Raw genomic sequence first — 24,668 nt, 5'->3', positions numbered from 1 at the left:
GGTCCTTTCCACCTTAGTAGAGCTTACATGAAGTGAAGCCTAAATAAAGTTTTGGTAAATAAAGTAAAAACTAAGTGTTGGTTGCTGCTGTGTTGTGGTTGTTGAGGATGCAGCCAATGTAATATTAAATTTCTACTAAAGGAGCAGAAGAGGAGGTTTTCATGCAAAACAAAAGGGCTTCTCTGCAGCCTTAGTCCCCATAGATCAAAAAACAAGGCAGCAACAATAGCAGTCTCCATGTCCTAAATTTACCACAAAGGCAGACCATAACTAGGTGATTACTTTCAGGCAGTGGATCTTATGTCCTTGAATCCTTTTAGTGCTGCATATCGCTGTAAGCCACAGCTTCAGCTATGATTGTGAATGTGGTTCTTTTTCTTTTCTATTCCCTTGTCTGCTCACAAAAGTAAGGAAAGTGCTTTTAAGCAGAAAGCTGCCTGTGTGCCAAGCAGTTACTAGAAGTCATCTTGTATTTTGATCCTACATTTTTCAGCAGCTCTCTTGAGACAGCTCTTTTTAAACATTTGCCTCCTGCAAGAAAGTTTTTTGCAAATACTGTAGTTGTAACTTGGACTGCAGCCCAAAAGGTATACGTAACTTAAAAAGACATAATTTGAAGTTATAGCAATTTTGAATTATGAGGAGAGCTTTTTCATCTTGCTTACAATCTATGGCTCAAAGAAAATGAAAAATTCTGTCTCAATGCTATGACAAACAATGCGAAGTACACTAAGCTCCTCAGTGCTTCACTGAAAAAAGTGTAGTAATTTGGTAGTAACCTCAGGATGTTGTTACTAAGGACTCATCTTGCCTTTATCAATACCTTTATCAATATTATCCATCTATGAAGAAGGGGATCCCAACTTCAGGAAACCAGGAAGACATTTATTACTGTCCATAGGACTTTTGTCATTTAGAGGGTTCTTTGAAGTCCTCAACCAGGATGCTATTAATACATAGCATCTCAAAATATTTTTGTAGGAATCAGTTGTGTAAATATCTCTTTGCACTCTGGCTTGAGAGTATTTAGTGAAAATGAAGAGAAGGGTATTTCTTTTACCTTTACTGTATAGATGCAATTCAAGGAAAAGTCTGTACAATGTGACAGCGAAGCTAACTCAACTCTTTAAGTTTTTTAAACTGTGGTCAGAAAATGCCTTTGATTTAGGCATAAATACAATAAATAGTTCAGTACTGTTATAAACTCCAGTTTTGTTTGTAATGCTGTATAGTGGCGTGGTGTGGATGGTGAGATGCCGCTACACCTCCATGAAGGTATCTCTTCTCAGGAAGCTTCTTGGGTGTGCACACAGAAGTCCACTCAAGTCGACATTCATACCCACCGTGGCTAGCTCAGCGCATGAAAGGCAGGAAGGATCTTCTGTACAGAGTTCCAGTAGGGTTTATTGCAGCCACATGCCAAAGGGATCCAGGGACAAAAGACAAGGCTCAGTGGAGTGTCCAGGGTTAAGTATGCGGTCAGAGACCAATGGTCTAAGGGCACAGGGGTGATGCAAGGGCAACAATCAATAGGAAGTATGAGGATGGACAGTCAGTGATACAAAAACCAATGGGGATACAGGGAGAGGAGAACGCTCTAGCGCTGGGACGTATATGAACAGTAGAGGTGGGCAAGGCCAACAGGCCAGTGGGAAAAGCAAAACTGAGATAGATTAACATAGTGCTGGTAGAGGACCATGGGGAAAGCCTTTTTCTCTCATCTTAAGTGATGAAGCATTCTCAAAACCTATGGTAGATTGCTCCAGGGCATTGCCCTGAAAGTTCCCCTGATCAGCTCAAGGGCTTCCACAATGCGATTCTGTTTTTTATAAAATTTTATTTTGAAAGATGGTGTATTATATTTGATAGTTGGTTCCCATTTGTCGAGTCTCTGATCCTACTCCTCACCTGTCAAATCATCTTTTTTACATTAATGATCTTTGTCTTAATGTTTCCCTATAAAAAGAAATCACTCGACGTAAGCTGGAAACTTAGCCTTAAATTTATCTTTTAAGGAGGGGAAGGGAACTGTTTAACAAAAATGTGATTCATCATAGAAACAGCTCAGCCAATAGTATATATGCATTAAATTAACTATTCCATAGTACTTTCATATTTGATACAGAACATAGCAACAAGATGATGGCTTGACAACAATAACAGCTGCATGTATTTTTTTTTTTTTTTTTCTTTTTTTCTTTTTTTTTCTTTTTCCCTTTTTTTGAAAGAATGTTGTTTTGGGGAAAAAATAGATTCCCTGGAATGTAATTTATATTACAAGGTTCATCACAAAAATTCTGTGGGTGGATACAATAACCTAGAAATTAAATTAGAGATTTATATAATAAATTATAGGTTTGATTTGATGTGACACTTCTAGTCTCTTACAAGTGACATAACTACAGGCAATAGAATAATCTCTTCTTCTTGTGAAGATAAATGTTGTATCAGACCAAACTATTTTATCTTAAATTACAACTTTTTTTTTTTTAACCCATATTAAAAGATTCACAAGACTCTTCATTAAATAACAGCATGACCCAATTATAAGAGTACTTTGGCCAAAATATCTTGAAGATATTTTCTACTATCAGACATGTGATTAATTTATGTAGGGAAGTGCCATAACAGACCTAATCTGAATAAAGGAATTTTCCTTTATATCCAGCATGTGGCATGATTGTGGCTATACTGAACTAGAAGGTGCTTTTCTTATCACAATTCAATAGAAACCCTCAGATAGAAATGAAGTATGATATGAGGAATGTGATAGCTTGACTGTCTTTCTTGCAGGGAAGAGGTTTGTACTGTTTGTGGCTCTCGCACAACTTGATTGTGCTCAGACCATTGTTTTTCATGTTTTGGCAGAGAGAAGGAGCAAGAAAGGGAAGAACAGTTAATGGAAGACAAGAAAAGGAAAAAAGAGGATAAGAAAAAGAAGGACTCTGCTCAGAAGGTGGGTTTTGATAATTTGAATTCTTTTATCCAGCTGAAACATAAACAGTATTGGTGGTAATATGATATTAAATTGTATTTGAGCTTAAAAATTGATTGTTAGAATGACACTTCTTTAAAGACACTTTTTTGCATCATTTTCCTGAAACTGAAATGTTTAACTTAGATATTTCTTCTCCTTAGAGTGCTATGTAAAAAAAAAAATTATATAAAGTATTTAAGTTACTTAAGATGGCTTCTTTGGATCTCTCTTTACACAGCTGCTGCTTGTTTGAGGTGTTTGTGGATTGCAATACTGATTGGCTTTTCAATTCTTGCAGTAAAGTTGAGTAAATATTTTTTAGAGCAGGAAGATCCTTTTTTTTTTTTTAATCCTTAAGGAAGTTTATATGAAATTTTTACTAAAGAAGATTCCATTTATGTTTTTTTGCTAAGTATTACTAGCATTTTACATTTTCTATAGCTAATAGCACTTTTACTGAAGTCTACCAGTTCAAGTCTGAGTTGTGGAGAATTTGTAAATCAACAAAAATTGGTTCTGCTCAGAAAACGAGTTTGAAACTTGGTGTATTATGAAGTCTGTATTTTGCAAAAAAATCTGGCAGGTTGTTGTAGAAATTAACTTGACATATGATCTTGAGTCTCTTAGGTTGCTATACATGCTTTTTACCAGTAAAATCCTTTCCAGGCTTCCCAGTATAAGGTACAACCACCCTGGACTAAGTCCAGAAATGCCTTAAGGTGATTAGGGACTGGAAGATCTGGCAGATGAGGAGAAGCTGGGGGCTTTATGACTGTTCCTCCTGGAGGAGAGGAGGCTTGGGGGGATCTCATCGATGTATATTAATACTTTGTGGAAGGGAGTAAAAAGATGGAGGCAGATTCTTCTCCATGCTGCCCAGTGGCAAAGCCTAAGGCATTATATACATATAGAAAGTCTACCTAATCATAAAAAGACTCGGTATGTGTGTGTGGAGCGGGGAGAGGCTGGGCAACCACTGGAACAGGTTTCGCAGAGGGGTTGTGGTGCCTCTGTCTTTAAATGCTCAAAACTGCGTTTCTCATGATCCTGTGCAATCCAGTTTCGATGATTTTGTTTCGAATTGAGGAGCCTCTTGGAGCCAGGTGGAGGACAGGAGTGGGAACTGTGGATTAGATTTCTAGAGGCTGTCCCTTCCAAAGTCAGTGATAATGTGAAACTGAGAGCAAAAGGCTTTACTTTCTTCCAGTAGTCTTTTTCAGTTGCTTCAGTAATAGGTGATGAAAGATCAGTGTTTACTCTTATATTCTGTGGGTTTCTGCTGAGAACAGGCAGCACCAACTTCAGTTAAATTTTGGCTTATCCAGGGTCTTTTTTAATCTGTCTTTTTCACCGATTTGAGTCTTATCGGTTTAAACTGTGCAGATAAATGTGTGTCAGTTGTCTTCGTCCAGTTGACATATCTCCAAATAACAGCGCAGAAGAGCAGTTGCTACAGATAAGGTCTCTCCAGTGTCTTTTTGCCTCGGTGTTGGTGCTGTTTAATGTTCAAGTACATTAAACGTATGTGGAAACCAGAAAGAGCAGACCCTTATGAATGAAGAGTAGAGACTTTAGTATTATGTGCTGAAATTCAGTGATAGAAGGGAAACTTGAAAAGGCCATACTGATCATCTTGATAATGGTGCTGTGTTTACTGAGGAACTGGTATACAATTCCTAGGTATACAAGAGATTTGCTAGCTTTCCTCTGTGGTCTCTCACCTACTAACTTGTTAAGTACATATTCTGCCAGGCTGTCTCGGTTTTGAAAGACAGTTGTCTGCTAAGGAAAGCTAGAGCCTCCCTTGGAATGGAGAATGTAAACCCGCTTCCCTCCAAATTATTATAATTTTGCAATTAGGGGCTCTCAGCCAAAGATATGGGAATAGGAGCAACAGTTCTTTACTAGGAATATTAAAAAAAAAAAAAAAAAAAAAAAAAAAAAAAAAAAAAACAAAACCGGAAAAATACGAATGTAGTAGTACAAAAAACAAGCAAGCAAGCAAACAAAAGTCCTGAAAAAACCTTGACAGAGTCAGGGACACAACCTGGCACCCTGGTGGTCAGGGTGTTGGAAGCAGTCAAAAAAAATCCTCCTGGAGTAACAGATGTGGTTCTGTGGAGTAGAGATGGTCCTGTAGAAAGTCCAGTGGTGACGAGGTGGGTCCAGTCTTCCTCAGGGAATCCAGTGGAAAAACCGGATACCTTGTGTGCTTCAGTCCCAGTTTTTATCTAGCTGGGAACAGCTGGCTCCTCCCTCACTGTGTGGAGCATCTCACAATGGGATGATGGAATGTGTAATGTCATTGGTGGGCCCTAATGGGCCATTATCAGAAAATGTCCCCCTGAAGGATGGAGGAGTAGTGAAAGAAATAAGAAACACTGCCCCACCTGGTTTTAATGGCTGGGCCATTATCAGAAGGCATCTGCCCCCCTCCCCCCCTGGAGTTACAAGAGAAGGAGAAAACATCTCCTAAAAAACAGTTTTCAACAGATTAAATAGAATACACATTTTTAGGTTACACAATCCAGTGCACACACTCTCAGGAGGGGTAAAGACTAAGTAATTTAATCTCCTAGAGGCCAAACTTTACAGTAATAGTTGGAGATAACTAACAAAGCAGGCAGCCAAATAGACAAAACATAAATGTGTTTGTTCATTCTTAGTCACTGTGCAAGTGTTCACCAAATAAGCAGCAATGATTTCAGGGTACCGTTTTTAAACTTAAGTTTGTTTACTGTGGAACAGTTTTTCTGTCTGGATCATCTGGAACTTAAAAAATAAAATTTAAAAAAAAATCACTGGAAGAGAGGTTGTACAAGCAAGTTCACACCTTAAATATATCTGTGGTTGGTATGTGGGGGGGCTGTTTGGTAGCTTTTTAGTGGGCTGAGATTTATTCCACCTTCCCATTCATTGTATTTGCTCCCACCCTGCCGATGTTCATAGGTTGCCCACAGAGAGATGACAGCTATAAATCTGAGACACTGTCACATTTTTTTTCAGCTTTTGAATATTAGATGAAAACACTCGCAAAACCAGATCATTTTGACTAGGAGAGACATCATAGGCTGAAGATTTTTTGGTTGTCTTTTTCTCATCTAAAGTAATTTGTGTTTATCATGTAGAATTTTTCAAGGATATTCAGTTAAATGGTTTTTATCCAAGTAGACAAGTTACTAATTTACTAAATGTGTCTACTCTTGACTATAATAAACTTAGCAGCATTGCCGGATTGTATCAATTAACATTTTTCCCCTTTTCCTGTAGTAGTCAAGCACCAGGGTCAATTAAGTGTGTAACAGAATTTTTAACTGTTACAGAAGAAGTTGTAATTTGATTCATACAGAATTTTTCATAAATGAAGTTGAAAATTGATGTCAGGCTTGGTACAGACACAATTTTGGTACAGCTACATTTTTATTGTTCTTGAGGCTTTGGGATAATGTATGTCTGTGATGTTACAGTGAGTAAAATTTTGTATTTTAGTGAATGTTCCACTTTGCATATTGCAGTTTTCATCTTTCCAAAGTAAATGATGCTATAGCAATTTAGCGCAGTGTGTCTTTTTGTTCTTTACCATACAAAGGAGTTCTGGCTTGGTTAGTTTCAACAATAAACTGCTTTTTACTTGTGCTTTCATTATTCTATACTGTTGATGTGTGCTTTCCAGAAATATGGACTAGTTCAGCAATTTCTTTTAAGAATAGGTGTCATAGAACCTGACACAGGATGATCTTTAGGGTTTTTTCATTATTGTGTTGTCGAACTCATGATGGACAGGGTAAAAAAAATGCTACAATACACACAATTCCAGAGAATATACCAGTGATGTGTTTGTCCCTACTGTAGCTTGAAATCTGCTATGCTGAAACAATGTAGGATACAGCAAAACCCATATTGAATATGTAGGCCAGTGTGAACATTCATTTCAGTCATTGACTTCTTGTTACATTCAGTAAATTTACTTTATAGGTGGAGTTGGTACTTTTTGTAAGTGTGGAAATGAATCCAGTAAGGTTTAGAATTACTCCTCCTCGGAAGAGATGTTCTGGGAAAGGTAAAATGGGAGGATAGGAGAGAGACAGACTGCTGTGGTTACTTCAGGCCCCAACAGTCTAATCTAAGGATACTCACACAGAAGGAAGGCTTTCTTTAACTGAAATACTTCACCTCCAAAATCTGAGAAAACTGTAATGCTATAGCACATGCTTATTTGTGCTTTGGAAGCCCATGTTTGGGATGAGGAGGAGGATTGAGTACTTAAAATAATGAGTGAAATGTGATTGTTTCTGCCAGGGACTTTTGCAGCAAGCAGAGTTATTACAGGAGTTGTAGCACTTGCAAAAACTTGTGTATATGTGTGTGTATATATAACTAGGAATACTATTTAGGCTTGTAGTTTATCGGTTGTTTACATGGAACAACAAATTCTGTGCTAATATGTTAAGGTTGTGATTTAGCACAACATGTTCAATGTTTGTTTTGCGCTGCTTAAAACTTTATTTACATTCTCACTCTTAATTTTCAGGTCACAGATCAAAAAACCAAAGGTAAGAATCTTTGATCCTTAGGAGTACTTTTATTGACTTGAGCCAAGATTCAGATCTTTATCAAAACTATTAGGAAAGGAAGGGGCCTTAGGAATAAAGATGAAATACTGAATATAAGTATTCAGAAGAAATAATTTGAGGTGATTAAAATGGAGAAGCTATAAGTATTCTGCAGATGTGTTGTCAGCATCTAAATACTTGAAGAATGTGGATTGTGGATGAGATAGGTTAGCTGAGATACTCAGATCTGTTTTACAACAGTTTTAGACAAATAGTCAAGACTGAAACCACCTTTATAAAGGGAATGAAATACAGCAAAAGTACTGCTTATAGTGAGGTACCAAAATGAACAAAAATTACTTGGGTTTGGAAACTTAAATTCGGGCACATAAAAGTCCGATAAAGAAGACAGGACTGATGAGTGAGCATCTTGAAAGTTGAACTAAATAACTTAGCTGTTGTAAAAATACATTTAATCTTGTTTTGTGTATCAGTTTTTGATAAGTTTTGTGGGGAAATAGTCATTCGTGAAAGAAAAGGACTAAAATAGTAACTTGATTTTATGGCTATCAACTCCTTATTGAGGTTTGGGCAATGGAGCCTATCTGGAGAAATCGGAAAACCCTTATAAAAATAAAATGTGGGGAATAATGCATTCATGTTGCCAAAGAGAGACCCACTTGTGTTGATCTCACATTTGTAAAAGTTTAACTGATTATGCTCAGTTTGTCTAAAGTCTCTTAGGAAAATTTTGTGGTGTTAGCTCCTCAAGGATTTGAGGTTTTCTTCTCCGGTGTATAATAGTCTTCAGGAGCAGCTTGTCTTTGTGTGTCGGGGCACCTGGTGACGAATAGGAAAACCTTAAGTGAGCCAAATGCAGTTGCTCTCTGTAGGACATCTTTTGGGTAAGAGTCAGCTATTACTCCCTTGCTTAACAGCAGCACAGAGAACTCAGATTTGTTAACTCCGAATCCAGGAGGCAGGTCATTTCCCATCTTTTTTTTGTTTAGGCAGTGTAGCCTAGTAAACAGGTGAAAACTTGGGTTCTGATTTTGATTTCCCATAAAGATGATGATGCATAACAAACCAAAAACCAGTTGAAGATCAAGAAGGTGGACTTAGTTATATCTGACTGCTCATATTTTAAAATTACTCTGTCTAGGGTATATTTTTGCCAACTTTACATTTGCAAGAAATTTTGGGCTTAAAGCAAAACTGATGAACATAGAGTTTCATCCTAGACTTCAGCATTGCACATGGAAGCAAAAGATATGCTGTTGCTTATTCCCACTTCTTTATATTGTTTTTGCTTGTTGAGAAGGTGGAAGCTGCACAATATTTCAGAGATTAAATAATGAAAGCAGAGTCACAGTGAGTTCTTGTAGCTAACACAAGTTTAAATGGAAAAACTTCTGATTTTCAACCTTCCTGTTCTTCAGTGCCCGAAGTGACGAAACCAAGTTTAAGCCAACCAGTGGCTGCCAGCCCAATTGGCAACTCTCCATCGCCACCAGTCAATGGTGGCAACAATGCCAAAAGGGTGGCAGTGCCGAACGGACAACCGCCAAGCGCCGCCCGCTACATGCCTCGGGAGGTGCCACCGCGATTCCGTTGCCAGCAGGACCACAAAGTGTTACTGAAACGTGGGCAGCCCCCTCCGCCATCCTGCATGCTCCTTGGGGGTGGAGCAGGGCCTCCCTCCCCAGCAGCACCAGGAGCAAACCCAAACAACGCACAACCAGTGACTGGAGCACTTCTGCAGAGTGACAGTGGGACTGCAACAGGTAAGTGATGATAATAAATAATAGTAAATTAACGTGTTGGTACGTGGCAGAAAAGGGATGGCTGAAATTGTATGTTAACCTGTCATTGTATAACAAAACTCAGGTTGCTTTTGGGGAGCTTCTACTCTTTCAGTGTACAGGCTTCTGTTTGCAGCAAAGGATATAATTTTTACTACTGGATGGAACAAGAGGTTTAATTTTTTTCAAGTATGTTTTGAGTGGTTTTAATTGGTTGCTGAAATGATCTGCAGCAAGGTAAAAACAAGGCATAAATAAACAGCATTTTATATTTGTCACTGAGTAGCTCCTAATGGCACTTCAGGTTTCTTTGACATTTTTGTATCATCTCGTAAAACAGGCATGCAGATGCCAGGTCTGCAAAGGGCAGGTGTCTGTCACGTCTTGTCTGGATGAAACAGAAAGATGACCTATTGCTCCTCACTTTTTTTTTTCTCTTTTTTTTTTTTTTTTTTGGTAGTAATCCTGTTTTTTGTACTTAGATAAGCCTTTCTGTACAAGTGGTGACTGTTCTTACTTTTCCATTCATTTTGTATTCCAGAAGATAAATTGATTTTAGGGCTGTTTGGTGAGCATGGTGAAGTTATAGCTGCTCCTGAATTTTTTAGACCCTTGGTGAATTGCAGAAGCTGTAATTACTCCTTCTTTAATTGTAGTAGTAGAACAAACAAAATTCCACTCAAAATATCTGCCTTCTAAAGAAAGACTTAGGTGACCTGAAAAGTCAAGGACAGCTTCAATTCTAACAATAATGATGTTTAAAAAAGAAGTATTAAATACTTGAAAGTCAAAAAGAAGAAAGTAACCATACCGGTAAGTCTGAGTTTTCTTGGAAAATTGTACCAGGTCAATGGGATGGTGAATTTTTTACTACCATGGAAGTCAAACTTTTTTCAGTTTTCTGTGGTTTGGAATTAAAAACAGAGAGATGATTTGTACAGAACCAAGTGAGCTAGGTAGGATGGCTGTCCTTATTAAACAGGATTCTAGGAAAATTAATAATTCCATTTGTTTTGTGGTTTCACTACTTAAATTCGTTTGTAGCAAAGTCCCATTTGAGTATTTATCTTGTCATTGATAATTGCTGTTCAACAAAGGAGAAAATGAATGTCTAACTACAATGGCAAAATTTTAACTCATCTTCTTAAAAACAGATGTCTTGGAGGTGACTTATTTTGATAAAACACCTGAAACAAAATATGCCCTGAAGTTTGTGGTTCCTGTATAAAATCCTAGCACTGGTATGCCTTCACAGTTATTCTAGTAGACTGACAAAAAGAAAATATGTGGTAATGAAGCATTCTAAAAGTTTTCAAAGCTTCTCATGAGCAACATTTTTTTGCTGTTGGGTGTACTATATGAGGACCATTTGGAAGTATTTGAATGTAATTATTTGACACTTAATATTTGTTTTTCTGAGGTTGAAATTTGGTATTACAAATGTCATATTTTAACACTTCATTTAATGGTGCATTAAAAACCAAGAGGTTACTTACATGGCTGTATTAGCCAGTGGTTAGTTGCATTATCCTGATGTAAGTCAGGAGTGCCAGGAAAAATACAGGTCCTTGGGACCTGTCTCACCCCATCCATTTTTTCTGCACCGTAACAAGTTAAATGGGCTGGAGAGCTGACTTGTATTAAAATTAAATCAGTTTCATGAAATGATTTTTAAAACTGATTTCAGTCTGAATGACTTTTACCCTTTCACCTAACTGAATATCAGTGAGAACATACATGCTAGCATGTGAGAGTGGGTGTTCCAGAGGAGTGGGGATGAGCAGGTGAACAAGGAGAGACCAGGGCAGTCTTCGGTGCTCCATCAAAGTGCTTATGGAAGTGCAGTGTTGTTATCTGTCTCATACATCATTTATCCTACCTCAGATCTGGCTGTTGGCGAACTGAACTTCAGTTTTGGCCCAGTTTGGTTGAGCTCTGCTACTGTGATTAAATTCATGCCACATTAAAGAAAACAAAAATAGGTTCCCAGTGGGGACAGTAATGCAGCTTACCTAGTTGCTCAGATTCTTATAGTGACCAGATGGTCATACTTGGTGTTGGTGAGGATTTAATATTAAAAGTCAACACGTAATCCTTCTTCACATGGACCTTTTTCTACCAGGATTGAACTCCTTCTGGCAAAACTAGTACCTGAAAGATGACACCAAGTATACTATTGTCTCACACCAGAGCAGGGGACTGAGATGTTGGGTGCTCTGTGTAATTTTTCCAATAACAATGATATTTCAGGACATACAAGACAGTTTTGGACAAAAAGGTTTAAATTTTATTGGTGAAAGTCTTTCAATAGTTATGACTATTGCCGCTGTCCAATACAGCAAGGGAAGGCTGGTTTCATAAAACAGTCCATTAAATTGTGTCTTAGCATGCTATATGTGAGCAAGCACCCATCTTAATACTTTTAGAATGTCTGCAGGCAAATTAAATGTTCTGTTGAAGTCACTGATTTGAAGATCTTGTTCAGAGCTGCCTATGCATCATTCATTGGCTGAACCATTTCTAAGTTCAAAACCTTTCAACCTTGCAGTCTTTTGAGCTTGTTTTTGTCTGTCCTCCTTAAGTTCTTCCTGTGATCTGTCTAATCAGAAAGTTTTTTTTTTTAATTGGAAGGGGGGAAAAAAGGGTTACTCTGTGCTAAAAAGATAGACGGATAAAAATATCAGTGGAGTCAAACTTGCTATCACTCAGTTTGCATTTGAGGCTAAAGGAACAGAATGTACTTGGGAACGGCTTGATCTTTTGGATCTTGGTCAGTGGGATTTAGTGGTTGAAGACAAACTACTGTTGATCAATATTCAGAGCTTACAAGGGAGTTCTAACCTTGCTGTAAAGTCTGGATTCTCACTGCTCATTGGTGGCACTCAGTGAAGGGATCCGCAAGGCATTCATTGGATGTTGTTTAAGCTAATGAACTGAAAGCCTCATCCAGGTAATGAAAGCTGATCTTCTATTGGGAGTATTACCAACCAGAAATTGTGATCTTTGCTTTGGAATATGTAACATAGGAATTGAGGCTGGAAGGGGAGTTATCCAGTTTTTTCAGTTGTTTACCTTATTTTCATGGAAGTTATCATATGAGCTGGTACAGGTAGTAACAGTATATATTCACTTATGAATACTTCTGCAGCTGTTAGTCTGGAGTTCACACTCTGCAAAATAAGTGGGATAACTGATGTCAAATATCTGATGTTCTATGTTTGCAAATCATATGGATTACTAATTACCTTTTGGGGTGTTTGGGGTTTTTTTTCTTTTAGATTCAGCAATTGGAGGTGCTGCTGCTTCAAATTATGCAAATTCCACTTGGGCTTCTGGAGCCTCCTCCAACAGCAGTACCAACCCAACTCACATCTGGGACAAGGTGATTGTAGACGGGTCTGACATGGAAGAGTGGCCTTGTATTGCCAGCAAAGATGCTGAGTCTTCTTCCGAGAACACCACCGATAACAACAGTGCCTCAAACCCTGGCTTGGAGAAGAGCGCTCTGCCAGGAAGCACCACTAGTAACAAAGGGAAAGGAAGCCAGTGCCAGTCTGGAAGCGCTGGAAATGAATGTAATCTTGGGGCCTGGAAATCTGATCCCAAGGCTAAATCTGTTCAATCTTCCAACCCTGCTACCGAGAGTAACAATGGACTAAGTAATTGGAGGAACTTGAGTGGACAAGACAGAATCAGTCCCGGTTCTGGCTTCAGCAACTTTAACCCAAATAGCAACCCATCTGCTTGGCCAGCACTGGTTCAAGAGGGCAATTCTAGGAAAGGAACTTTGGAATCCGATAGTGGTAGCTCCAATGCACAGATTAGCACAGTAGGTCAGACCTCTAGGGAACAGCAGTCAAAGATGGAAAATGCGGGTGTTAACTTTGTCTCTGGCAGAGAACAGGCTCAAATTCATAACACTGATGGACCAAAAAATGGAAACACTAACTCCTTGAACTTAAGTTCACCAAACCCTATGGAGAATAAGGGAATGCCCTTTGAAATGGGCTTGGGGAACCCTTCCAGGAGCACTGACACCCCTTCTCAGAGCACTGGAGAAAGAAAGATGGGAAGTGTTGGATCTTGGGGTACAGCTAGGGGGTCTTCTGAAACCAACACTGTCTCTGGGCAGAGCAATTCTGGAAACCATGGGAGCAATGGAAAGGATAGAGAGGACTCCTGGAAAGGAGCTTCTGTTCAAAAGCCTAATCGGTCAAGAAGTGATTCTTGGGATAACAGTAACCAGTCTACGGGTGGTGGGTCTTGGAACTTTGGCCCTCAGCATGCAAATGAAAGCAAATGGGGTGAAGGTAACAAATTAACATCTGGGGTCTCTCAGGGAGAATGGAAACATCTGTCTGGGTCTGATGAACTGAAGATTGGAGAGTGGAGTGGTCCAAACCAACCAAATTCTAGTACTGGAGCATGGGACAATCAAAAAGGCCACACTCTTCCTGAAAACCAAGGCAATTCCCAGGCACCCTGTTGGGGAAGATCTTCCAGCTCTGCGGGAAGTGAGGTTGGAGGTCAAAGCACTGGAAGCAACCACAAAGCAGGAAGTAGTGACAGTCACAATTCTGGACGCCGATCATACAGGCCTACACATCCTGATTGTCAGGCAGTCCTGCAGACTTTGCTGAGCAGGACTGACTTGGACCCTCGAGTGCTTTCAAACACCGGCTGGGGCCAGACTCAAATTAAGCAAGACACTGTGTGGGATATTGAAGAGATGCCGCGGCCTGAGGGGAAGTCTGATAAAGGAACTGAGGGGTGGGAGAGCTCTGCCACCCAGACAAAGAACTCAGGGGGCTGGGGCGATGTACCCAGCCAAAGCAATCAAAACAAGTCTGGTTGGGGTGAGCTCTCAACCCCAGCGGAGTGGAAGGACCCCAAAAATACTGGAGGATGGAATGACTATAAGAACTCCAGTTCCTCGAATTGGGGAGGAGGAAGGCAAGAAGAAAAATCCTCTTCTTCTTGGAATGACAGCTCTAGTAAGGATCAGGGGTGGGGTGGACGGCAAACTAATCAAGGATGGTCTTCTGGAAAGAACGGCTGGGGAGAGGAAGTTGACCAAACAAAAAACAGTAACTGGGAAAGTACGGGAAACAAGCCAGTATCTGGTTGGGGTGAAGGTGGGCAAAATGAGATTGGAACTTGGGGTAATGGTGCAAATACAAGCTCTGCTTCAAAGGGTGGATGGGATGATTGTAAAAGAACTTCAACATGGAACGAGACGGGTCGACAGCCCAGCTCCTGGAACAAGCAGCAGCAACAGCACCAGCAGCAACAGCAGGAGTCTTCTGGTTCCTGGGGTCCACCACCCCAAACTCCAAGTAATGGGCGGCCTCCAAACCCAAACTGGAACAGTGGACCACAGTCAGCTGCCCCCAAAGAGGAGGAGCCTAGTGGCTGGGAAGAACCTTCTCCACAGTCAATCAGTCGAAAAATGGATATTGATGATGGCACTTCAGCGTGGGGAGATCCTAGCAGTTATAACTACAAGAATGTGAATCTGTGGGACAAGAACTCACAAGGAGGACAGGCCCCACGGGAGCAGAGCCTGCCTACTCCAATGACTAGCAAATCACAAGCATCAGGTACTAGTCTTGTTCCTTTCTTCAGCAAGCTCCTATGTGTGACTGTAACCTTAATGCATAGGGGAGAGATGCTTGTAGCCTCCAATTCCTGGTAGTTTTAGTCTATAAAGAAAACCAGTTTTTTATTTGAATATTTGGTTCTTTATTTAAAGTGACTTTAAAATTTGAATCTATCAGTCCTCTCCTTGTTGTGCTTCAGTAACTGTGATCTGAATACTGGTCACCTTGCCAGGAAGAGGTGTTTGTTAGCTGACAAATCTGCATATTCAATTTGAGCTCTGAAGAACAGGTTGGATGGCAGAATCAAAAACCTTTAAGATTTAGTGTAGTCATAAACTTAATAAGCCCATCACTGCTTAGTCCATGACTAAGCTCTGTTCCTCAGTGCAACATCTGCAGATCTTTTAAATTCCTCCTGGGATGGTGATTCAGCCGCTTCCCTGGGCAGTCTGTTCCAGTACTAGACAATTCTTTTGGTGAAAAGTTTTTCCTAATACCCATTTGAAACCTGCCCTTCTGCATGCAACTTGAGGCCTTTACCTCTTGTCCTGTTTCTCGTTACTTGGGAAAAGAGACTGCCCCAAATATGGCTACAGCCTGCTTTCACATAGTTGTAGAGAGCAGTAAAGGTCTCCACTGAGCTTCCATTTCTCTGGACTAAACAGCATTTTTTATATTTAATTATTAGAGAAATGGGGAGAAAATCTTTACTTATTTATAGTCAAAACCCTTTTGCTCTGAAACACTTAGTTAACATTTGAAATCGGGTATGTCTGACGGTGTTTTAGTCAAGTTTGGCTTTGCTGTATGATAAAGAATACTTGGAAAATATTTTCTTCTTTGGAATAAGGACAAGAAAAAGTTACATAGCCTGGAAATTCATTAAGAAATTATTATGTAATCTTTTCCTCTGACTCAAAGGCATTTTAAAGAATGCTATCTCAGTTTAATATGTACTGCAAATACGTACTGTATTCAGTATATAAAACCCCCAAGTTAAATGCTTGTAATTAGTCACAAAAGTTCACCGATAGGAGGACAGTATTAGATGTGGGGTTCATGTTTAACCTGGGAGAAGAGTATTATTCATCATAGCATTCTCTTCCTCTTCATCCCTGGAGTTCAGTGCCCACTCTAAATTTGTTGTGAATGATTGTCAATTTTGTTGCACCCACACCACTGAGAATCTAAAGTTCTCAACAAGAGGAACAAAGCAGTAGATTAATGACGTGGTGCTGCACTGCAGTAAACAATTCATTGTCTAAATGGTCTGTAATGAAACCTCTTTCTCCTTTGTGCAGTCTGGAGCAAAAGCACTCCACCTGCTCCAGATAATGGTACGTCTGCCTGGGGTGAGCCAAATGAAACCAGTCCCGGGTGGGGTGAAGTAGATGATACAGGAGCATCGACTACAGGCTGGGGGAATGCACCTTCCAATGCCCCGAATGCCATGAAATCTAGTGAGTATAGGCCAAATACCAGTTTCTTTGCAATTACTTGGGAGGTTTTTTGTGTTTGGCCTTTTGACATAGGTCACCTGTGGAGGAATTGTTATCTGAGGCATAAAAGCAGTGTTGAATGTTTTTATAGGATTTTTGATGTATGGCTATTAGGTGTTTGTAAATGACTGAAACTTTGTCTTTTAAGGTAGTAAAAAAATTCCTAACAAAGCAATTAAATGAGCAGCTCTGATTCTGGAAATGTGCGTTTTTCTCTTTTTCTCTGGCTGCCTGCTTGTTACATGGTAAGTCACTTTTTCTGAGCATTGCAGGATAAGGCATGCACAGTACTGACAGATTTCACTGTGGAGGCCATTACATGGTTATCTCTGCTTTGATAATGCAAGTTGTCTTTGAATGGATTTTCTTTAAATGTATTAGTGAGAAAAAAATGCAACTCTTAAGAGCTGCACTTTGTAGTAGAACCTAAATGCCTACCTTCATTTCATGAATGAGATGTTGAAATATTTTGAAAATTTATTTCAAAGTTAAAACTTTACTATATTAAGAGGTTTTGTGGATATTATTTTTGATGATGTAAGTTGTTTGCATAATTTTTATTTCGCTCTTTTTAAGGAAAAAACAACAAACAAAAGGAATGTTATTGCCAAAGTCAGGAACATTTGAGTGTGAAGTTTCCTGTAGGAACTACTCATGTTACACAGGTGTTACTGAACTTGACTTGATGATACCCACTGTAAAACTGTTTCCAGCCTTTCCAGACCAGAAGTTATTTTTGCAACATGTAATTGTTTGAAATTAAGTGTTGTGTAGATGGCTTGCTTTTGGGTCATTGTACCTTTCTCCCACCCCAATTAAATAATTGGGCCATTTCTGAAACAAAAAAAAAAAAAAAAAAAAAAAAAAGGGTTTGCTTCCTTAGTGTTATTATTGTGGCAGGTTTTTGTGGATGACAGGCTTCCCGTGCCTGCCACACAGACTTGGTACTTTGAGGATACTAAGGTGATTTTAGATGGATGTATTCTTTTATCTATAAGACGATAAAATCTTGCACGTGGCCAGAATGGCATAAGCTACATGAAGATTTATCGAGTCTCTGAGGGTGTCCAGCACTTCTCAAAATGGCTTAATAATAGCGAGACGGCTCTTCAGAAGTGTTATGTAAAATAATAAGTTTTAATGAAAGCAAAACAACAAACAGTACAGAAATAAAAGAAAATGCCAAGCACAGGTGTCAGAGAAACCTCTGACACTTTCCTAAAAATGCCCTAAAGCCCAGAGTACTCTGTGCTCATCCTTAAGTACTGAAGGACCTAGGAGGGTTCTGTTGGTGAATTGCCAATAGAAACAGCTACAGGTTTTGAGAAACGTTTCTGAGCCTCAATAGGTGCTCTCAAGCTGGCACTGAGCCAATTATAATGAAAAAGCTATGGAAGGTTCTAGTTTAACTTCCTTACATGTTCCGAGGTAAGCTGATACTTTTTTTCCTTATGTAGAGGCACCTGCTCAGGTGTGGGGGTGCATTCCTACAATAAGACTCCTGAATATGGCCAAAATAAGAACTTCTGAAATTGATCTGTTGAAAATTCTGTTGATTTGTTAATGTTTAATACAGTCTTTTAAGAGTATACGTGGTCACTCACTTACTGTAACTGGTCTGTGGGTGTGCCATAACTGAAGAACTGCGATCTATACATGCTGTTCTATAGGTGACCTGTCCCCAGGTCTAGAGCCAAATCTAGGGGCAGTCACCTAACCATGATAGGAAAAGGAGAGATTTTTCTGGCAGAAAGAGGAGAATAAATACAGTTTTCTGTAAAAATATTTCTTTATTTTTTTTTTTTTTAATTTTGAAAATTTCATTTGTGTTCTAGAGCTGTTGGTACCTCCTCATTCAACAAATGCAAAAAATTAAGCCAGTGTCATACAGACAAGTCATCTTCACATCGCTGTCCAGATTCATGTTCAAGAATCCAAAAGAGATGAGAAAACTACTATAAACTACTGCAAAATTACTATTTTATCTACTATAACCATGTAGTTAAAATCAGTATCATAGTATATGTTTAGGCACTGTCACCAGAAATAAATTAAAGGTTCAGGGACTACTGAGTATAATATTTCCAGATTGTATTCTTGTCTCTGCAATCATAATACTTAAATGCAGCCTTTTCTGTGTAAGGAGCACAATAAAGGGATCAAGAGGTAGATTTTTTGCGCTTGGACCAGTATGTTTCATAAGTAGCCCTCAGTACCCAATTGAACAGACTTTAAAAAGCCGTTTCCTGTGAAGTATTTGAGGATTTATTTATGATGCATTTTAACGGTATTTAAGGTAAAGGTATTTAAAGTAAAGGTATTTAAGGTATCTTTTAAACCACCATAAAATACTGCTGTGCTTATTTTCATTATGATCAGGGTAAAGATCCCCATGGTAGACTAATAGCAATTCCTGACTTTTTTTTTACATTCAGACTTTCTCTGTGTGTGTTGATGTCCTTATTCCTGATTTCCACACTCAAACCCCAGACAATTAAAAAGTAGTTATTACAAAGGAGATAATAATGATGGTTAAAATCTTTTTCAAAGTAGGTAAATACTAAATTAACAAATAGGGGAATAAATGTCCAGAATGAAGAGTTACAGCAGGAAGAACAGTTAGTTGGATAGTGGACAGGATGAGGACTTGGGCTCCTGATGGCTTGTCAGTAAAGGTTAGAATTCCAAGTTGTGTGACAATGCTAGAGAGTAACAGCAAGAAAATAAGCAACTGGGAAAAGTCTGAACTGATACAGTGAAGGGGTTGTAGCTTTCTGATGTACTTAAGAGCTCTACTAGTCTCTTTAGTAACATTGTTAGGAATAGAATTTGTAGTAGAGGGGTTGTTTGGTGGTTTTTTTGCATTTAACTACTTTCGGTATTTGTACCAGAGGACAATGTCAGGTCCTTGCCTTCAGCTTCTACTTAGTTGTTGTACCTGAAAGCTGTTTGTTTTTGTAATTTTGTGGAAAAGTGTAGGGCAAGGGGAATATTATGTGTGCTTCGAAGGTTTTCATTTGCACTTGAAAATAATAGATCGTCTTTTAAATGCAGCTGTATCTGTGTAAGAGGTCCCTATTGCTATTATATCTTTAAAGGTTTGACATTTCTTTCAAACAGATGCAAACATGCCACCAGATCTCTTGGGTTTTGGGATTTGTGCACAAGTTTTTACAGCTGTTAGAGTGAAGACACATTTTTGAATTCTTTTAAGTTCCTTTGGGGTTCTGATGATTTCAGCTAATGTTGCTGTGTCACATCACCAGCTGCATGGTACTGTAGATGGCTTTTGAGCTTCGTTTTTTCTTTTTCTGAAGGTTCTAAATCTATGCAAGATGGCTGGGGAGAGAGTGATGGGCCAGTGACAGGAACACGTCATTCCAGCTGGGAAGAGGAGGAGGAGGGAGGAGTCTGGAACACAGCAGGCTCACAGGGAAGCAGTTCCTCCCACAACTCAACAAGCTGGGGGCAAGGAGGAAAGAAAACACAAATGAAGGTAAAATGCTTGAATGATTCATTACTACTGTGTTGTCTGAAAACAGTCTGACAGATACATTAGAGCATTATGTAGTTATTTTTTAAGAAAGTTTTGCAATTACAGAAAGGTGCCTCTTAAACTAGTGTAAAAAATGTGAAGTCTTCAGATTTGCTTTAATATATTGCACCTGTTATGACTAATAAATTTTCCAGTAGGTGTCAAATTCTTTTAGTTGGTAAGCTGCACAGCCATTACTAAATGAAAATAAGTATCCCAAGGCTATTTCTCTTCTCTTGCTGACACATCTTTTTGTTAGGCTGCTGCTGTTGTTCTCCATTGCTTGCTGAAGTTTGGATTCCACAGTCGCTTTGGCACATGAACTTCTTATTTCTAATAACTGTTGGATTTATGTCTGACTTGTGTTTGTTGTTGACATTTGGCTTCAGACTGGAGCAGGAGCTTGGCTGTAGTCCTGAGTAAATTTTTTTCTAGGATTTGTTTGCATTGAAGTTCCTTAGTACAGTAACACTTGTTACTGTATTAATATTAGAAGGACTGTGCTGTGTCTGCTCTCATGAAGTAAGTAGGGCAGACTCAAAAGGCAGGGCAGTGCAGTTTCATAAGACGTGGAGATACTGTTGTGATATGGCAGGGAGTTTCACAATTCCTGTTTTGCAGAAATTATTCTCAGGGACTTTTTTCTCACTTAAAGTTTGGGTTTTTTTGTTTTAACCACCAAAACGACTAAAATTTTTTTCACTGATGAACTGGGCTAGTATTGGTTTTGATGATATGTAAATTACACTAAGGCCAAAGAGACACCCGAGTCAGCTCAGTGCCTGTGCAAGAGACACCATGATAAAGGGAAGAAAGGCAAGGAAGAAATATGCCTCTGTATGCACTGGATTAATAAATGTATTAAACTGTTATAGAGGAAAAAATAAATAATGTTCACAGAGATTGCAGAATGAAACTGAAGGTGTGATAAACATTCTATGTGACAACAGTCAACCAGTTTAGAGTACCTAATGTGAGCAGTTATACAAGGCACAGTATTTGGTAAATGTTTCCAAATGTGTAAATAATTTAAGTAATTTTTTCAAAAGATTAATTTCTCTGATACCCGAATTTTCATTTTAAACATGCACCTCTCAAGGATAAAAGAGAATTTAAGGAATGAAGAAGTTTCATAAAAATGTTTTTGTCTCTTTTTTTTTTTTTCCAGTGTGCGTTAAAAGGAGGAAATAGTGATTCGTGGATGAACCCTTTATCCAAACAGTTTTCAAACATGGGCTTGCTAGTAAGTCAATTTTTTTAACAGGAAGTCCAACTTTATGAAAAAGCTGTAAGCTTTAAATAAGTCAAAAGATCATCTGTTTCACAGTTATTTATCTGCATCTGCTGTGCTGGGATGTTGATTATGATACCTGTACTAGCTGGCTCAGAATGGCTTCTCACAAAAACTCCAAATCTGCTTTGATTCCTAAAGTTACTTTATGATGGCTTCTGCTCTGAGGTTGCGGTTTCCTTGCAAATCACAGATTTGGGAGAGAGATGTGTGTTCTCTTTGTTTGTTTGTTTGGTTTGGGGGCAGGGGGATTATTGTTGCTTTTTTGGTGTGGGGTGGTTTTTTGTTGTTTTTGGTTTGGGGTTTTTTAATATTATTTTCATAACATGCTGTTCAGAGCACTCAAGATAGAGGCTCCTGCCTATAGTGTCAGACTTCTGTGATTAGTCCAAGGTATTAATTTTGAATCTCAGCCACCTATCAGAAAAGGAGATTTACATCTCTGTGTCTCTCTTGGCTGAATTTACATTTGAGGTACAGCAGGGTCTTTTTAGAACAAAAAGGGCTTACTATGAATCCATAAGTAAAGATTGTTTGGTAAAGTGAGTAAATAAATGTCACATCATTGAGAAAAACACAGAGCTGTAGAGAAGTATTAAAAAAATAATTACATATAATTTTTTTAGGAACTTCTGACAACCTAATTTGTAAAATATTTTGCAGAATATTGTACCGGTTGTCATCCTGTGAAGCAGGAATACTATGTATTGCTGGCTAGCAGAAGATAACAATACAGTTTGTGTGAGAAATCCGGGGCTGCACAAGCTGTCACTGACATGCTTAGGATTATTTTGCAATGTCTTTCGGCTCCCAAGCTCTAATTCAGTTTGCTAGACAGTACATGCTTCGGAAAGCTATAGAAACACGCTGTCCCAGACTGCCCGCTGAAGAGTCCCATGGCAGCATGTTGCAAGATTTGATGGCATGACAGGTCATGAGGATGAACTGTCATTTTGGCCACTCTTTTCAGTGTTTTGTCACTCAACCTGTGGAACATGAGGTCAGAGCTTCATTTATGGAGTGGCTCTGTGTCCATCGTTCTCCTTCGCTGCATTCATGTGTCTGGTTTCATATAGGTAAACTTGCCACACACAGCATTAAGGGTTTGAGGTGTGGTGGGTCTGGTTTCATATAGGTAAGCTTGCCACACACAGCATTAAGGGTTTGAGGTAAGGTGTGTCCAGGGTGATAGCAGAAACCCCTGTGTTCAGTTTTAGTTTAAAGTAAAACTTTCATTAGCGCAAGCATGTTTTTCCTGCATTCCAGCTTTCTGAAATATTTCTCAGCATTGAATAGAAGTCAGAACTGACTTGTGGATTTTTTTTTCCCCCAGAGTCAAACTGACGACATTCCAGGCAGTAAGATGGACTTGTCTGTAGGTGCGTATGTTTTAATTTCGGTGCATTTAAAACGCGAGATTACGTGCAGTATTTTTATGAGAATGACCTGCTGTACTCTGGAAGGGTTTGATCCTTCTTTTAGCACTCCTCATAATGTAAGGGCAGAGTAAGAAGCATCCTCTGTCTCATCTGTAAGCTTTGACTCTGGTGTGCAAGACTGGGATGTATACCTGTGCAGAGCTATAACTTGGGGCAGAGACATCTTTTAAGACTGTTTTAATCTTTTAAGTTTGTATTCATTGTTACTGTTGTAAGTAAGTGAAAATCTTTTGCATTTGGTAGAGGAGTACTGTTTACTGTTTATGCCAGTAGGACATCCCATTTACTACAGCTTCCTGAAGGTGATGTGAGGGGAGAAAAAATATCTTCTATCATTGATTTCTTCAGTTGCATGCCCTGGGCTATTACAAATTACTTTGCAGTAGAACTAGATTTTATGTTCTGGATAGCTTCACCACAATTGCTACACAGCTTAAGCATCATAGGCTGGGTGGTACCGAAGGTAGAACTGTGGTAGTTAAGACTTACTTGCATCTAATACCAGGTCTGGATTTGGTATTCTAAGACAATCCAGTCAGATGCAGTGTCTCTCAGCTTAGAATCCCTTCCATTCTTAAATTTCTGTCACTCTTCGTAGAGGATTCAGTTGTTCATTTTTCCCAAAATTGCTGTCTTCCTCTGAAGTAGTTAAGGAGCTCAGTAAGATGATAAAAATGTTTGTTGGTATGGTGCAACAAAGGTAACAGTTATTTGATCTCCAGTTTGCCCTCATGCATCCTCTCTAGAACTCAGGCTCTCATTCTCTCATGCTTTTCTAAAGAATGGCTAGGTGGAGATAAGTTATCTTAATGGGTGTTCAATTCTCACCTGCCGTCAAATGCTGCTGGTAGAAAGCAGAGCTAAGCATATACAAAAGAAGATGTTGGTAGCCTGGATTATGATGATTATACCTCTCTTTGTTCTTTATTCCAAATTAAGTTCCTTTGGAAATTCCAAGGGCCCGAAGGCCATCAGAGCTTCAGAGGAGGTGACTGCAGCTCAGAATATCCTGTGAAAGGGTGCAGAAAGGCTGCATCTTTTACCTTGATAATGTTGCGCTTCTTAAAGTTTAGTGTGCCCATTAATTGTGGCCTCCCTTGATCTTAGAGTCATTTATTATGGCTTGTATTCTGTTTCAAAGACTGAAAATGTAACAGATCTTCATAGGCTTTTCTGTTATTTCTGTATTTAGCGGTTTTGCTGTTGTGCTTATGGCATTGTTTGTGGAAAGCTATAAGCTGTTTCGCTCAGCTCAGGTCTACTTCTAAACTTTAAAAGCTGGACTTATTTATGAGGTAGGCTTGTTCTTCAACTGGTTTTTCACTACCGTGAAAAGATTACGGTATGCCATGTTTTTCTGACAGATAACTGCCAGCATGGTGTTTTTCCTTGTTTTTGGATAAATGCTCAGAGTTAAATCTGTGCTTGGAGACCACATATGTCAAAGAAAACTTTGGCTTTGCTATGCTTGGAGCACCTTGGCTCTGATCATCATGCACTGTCAGTAATTCTTACTACATTGGTGTCAGTTTCCTTGTTGGAAGAGTGTGTTCCTTTTATTTCAAGTTCTAGAGTAATACTTTCATTTATTGACCAAGACAGAAAAGAGATGGATCAATAACATGTCTGACGCAAATGTATTTCTTTTCTTCTTCTATCAAATCTCTTTAATGGATAGATTGTCTACTTTGAAAATAGGATACATCTTCTTTTTTTCCCTATTGAAATATCTCCTATTCTGTAAGTTCTGAGATAGGAAGTTTGCTACAATAAAGTAGCTTGTCAGAACCACTTAATATTTTGTATTTTCCCCTGTTTGACAGTCACCTTTGTCTATTTTTTAATATACTAGTTAAAACCTCTGCAGATCAGAGGATTCTCAAATCACCTGTAGATACTGTGAAATTAATTTAAATTTTCTATTGACGCAAATGTAATTTGTACAGCTGGCTATTGTAAATATGTTACAAAG

At 38.9% G+C, this 24,668-nt stretch overlaps 1 protein-coding gene across 10 annotated transcripts in view; it reads left to right on the top strand.

The window, feature by feature from the left end:
- TNRC6B (trinucleotide repeat containing adaptor 6B) overlaps nt 1-24,668 on the top strand; it is a 129,368-nt gene that overhangs the window by 84,849 nt on the left and 19,851 nt on the right. For 8 of the 10 annotated variants that reach the window (XM_058420294.1, XM_040062024.2, XM_058420290.1 and 5 more), the window contains 8 exons: nt 2,869-2,956; nt 7,509-7,530; nt 8,970-9,314; nt 12,611-14,932; nt 16,234-16,392; nt 19,749-19,927; nt 21,135-21,209; nt 22,591-22,636. In XM_058420294.1, coding sequence (XP_058276277.1) covers nt 2,869-2,956; nt 7,509-7,530; nt 8,970-9,314; nt 12,611-14,932; nt 16,234-16,392; nt 19,749-19,927; nt 21,135-21,209; nt 22,591-22,636 — 3,236 coding nt within the window. The remainder of the gene's footprint in view (nt 1-2,868; nt 2,957-7,508; nt 7,531-8,969; nt 9,315-12,610; nt 14,933-16,233; nt 16,393-19,748; nt 19,928-21,134; nt 21,210-22,590; nt 22,637-24,668) is intronic. The other 2 variants (XM_058420292.1, XM_058420295.1) reach the window with 1 other exon arrangement.

Source organism: Hirundo rustica, chromosome 4 (genome assembly GCF_015227805.2).
Source record: "Hirundo rustica isolate bHirRus1 chromosome 4, bHirRus1.pri.v3, whole genome shotgun sequence".
Classification (NCBI taxonomy): domain Eukaryota; kingdom Metazoa; phylum Chordata; class Aves; order Passeriformes; family Hirundinidae; genus Hirundo; species Hirundo rustica.
This window is presented reverse-complemented; position numbering and strand designations above follow the sequence as displayed.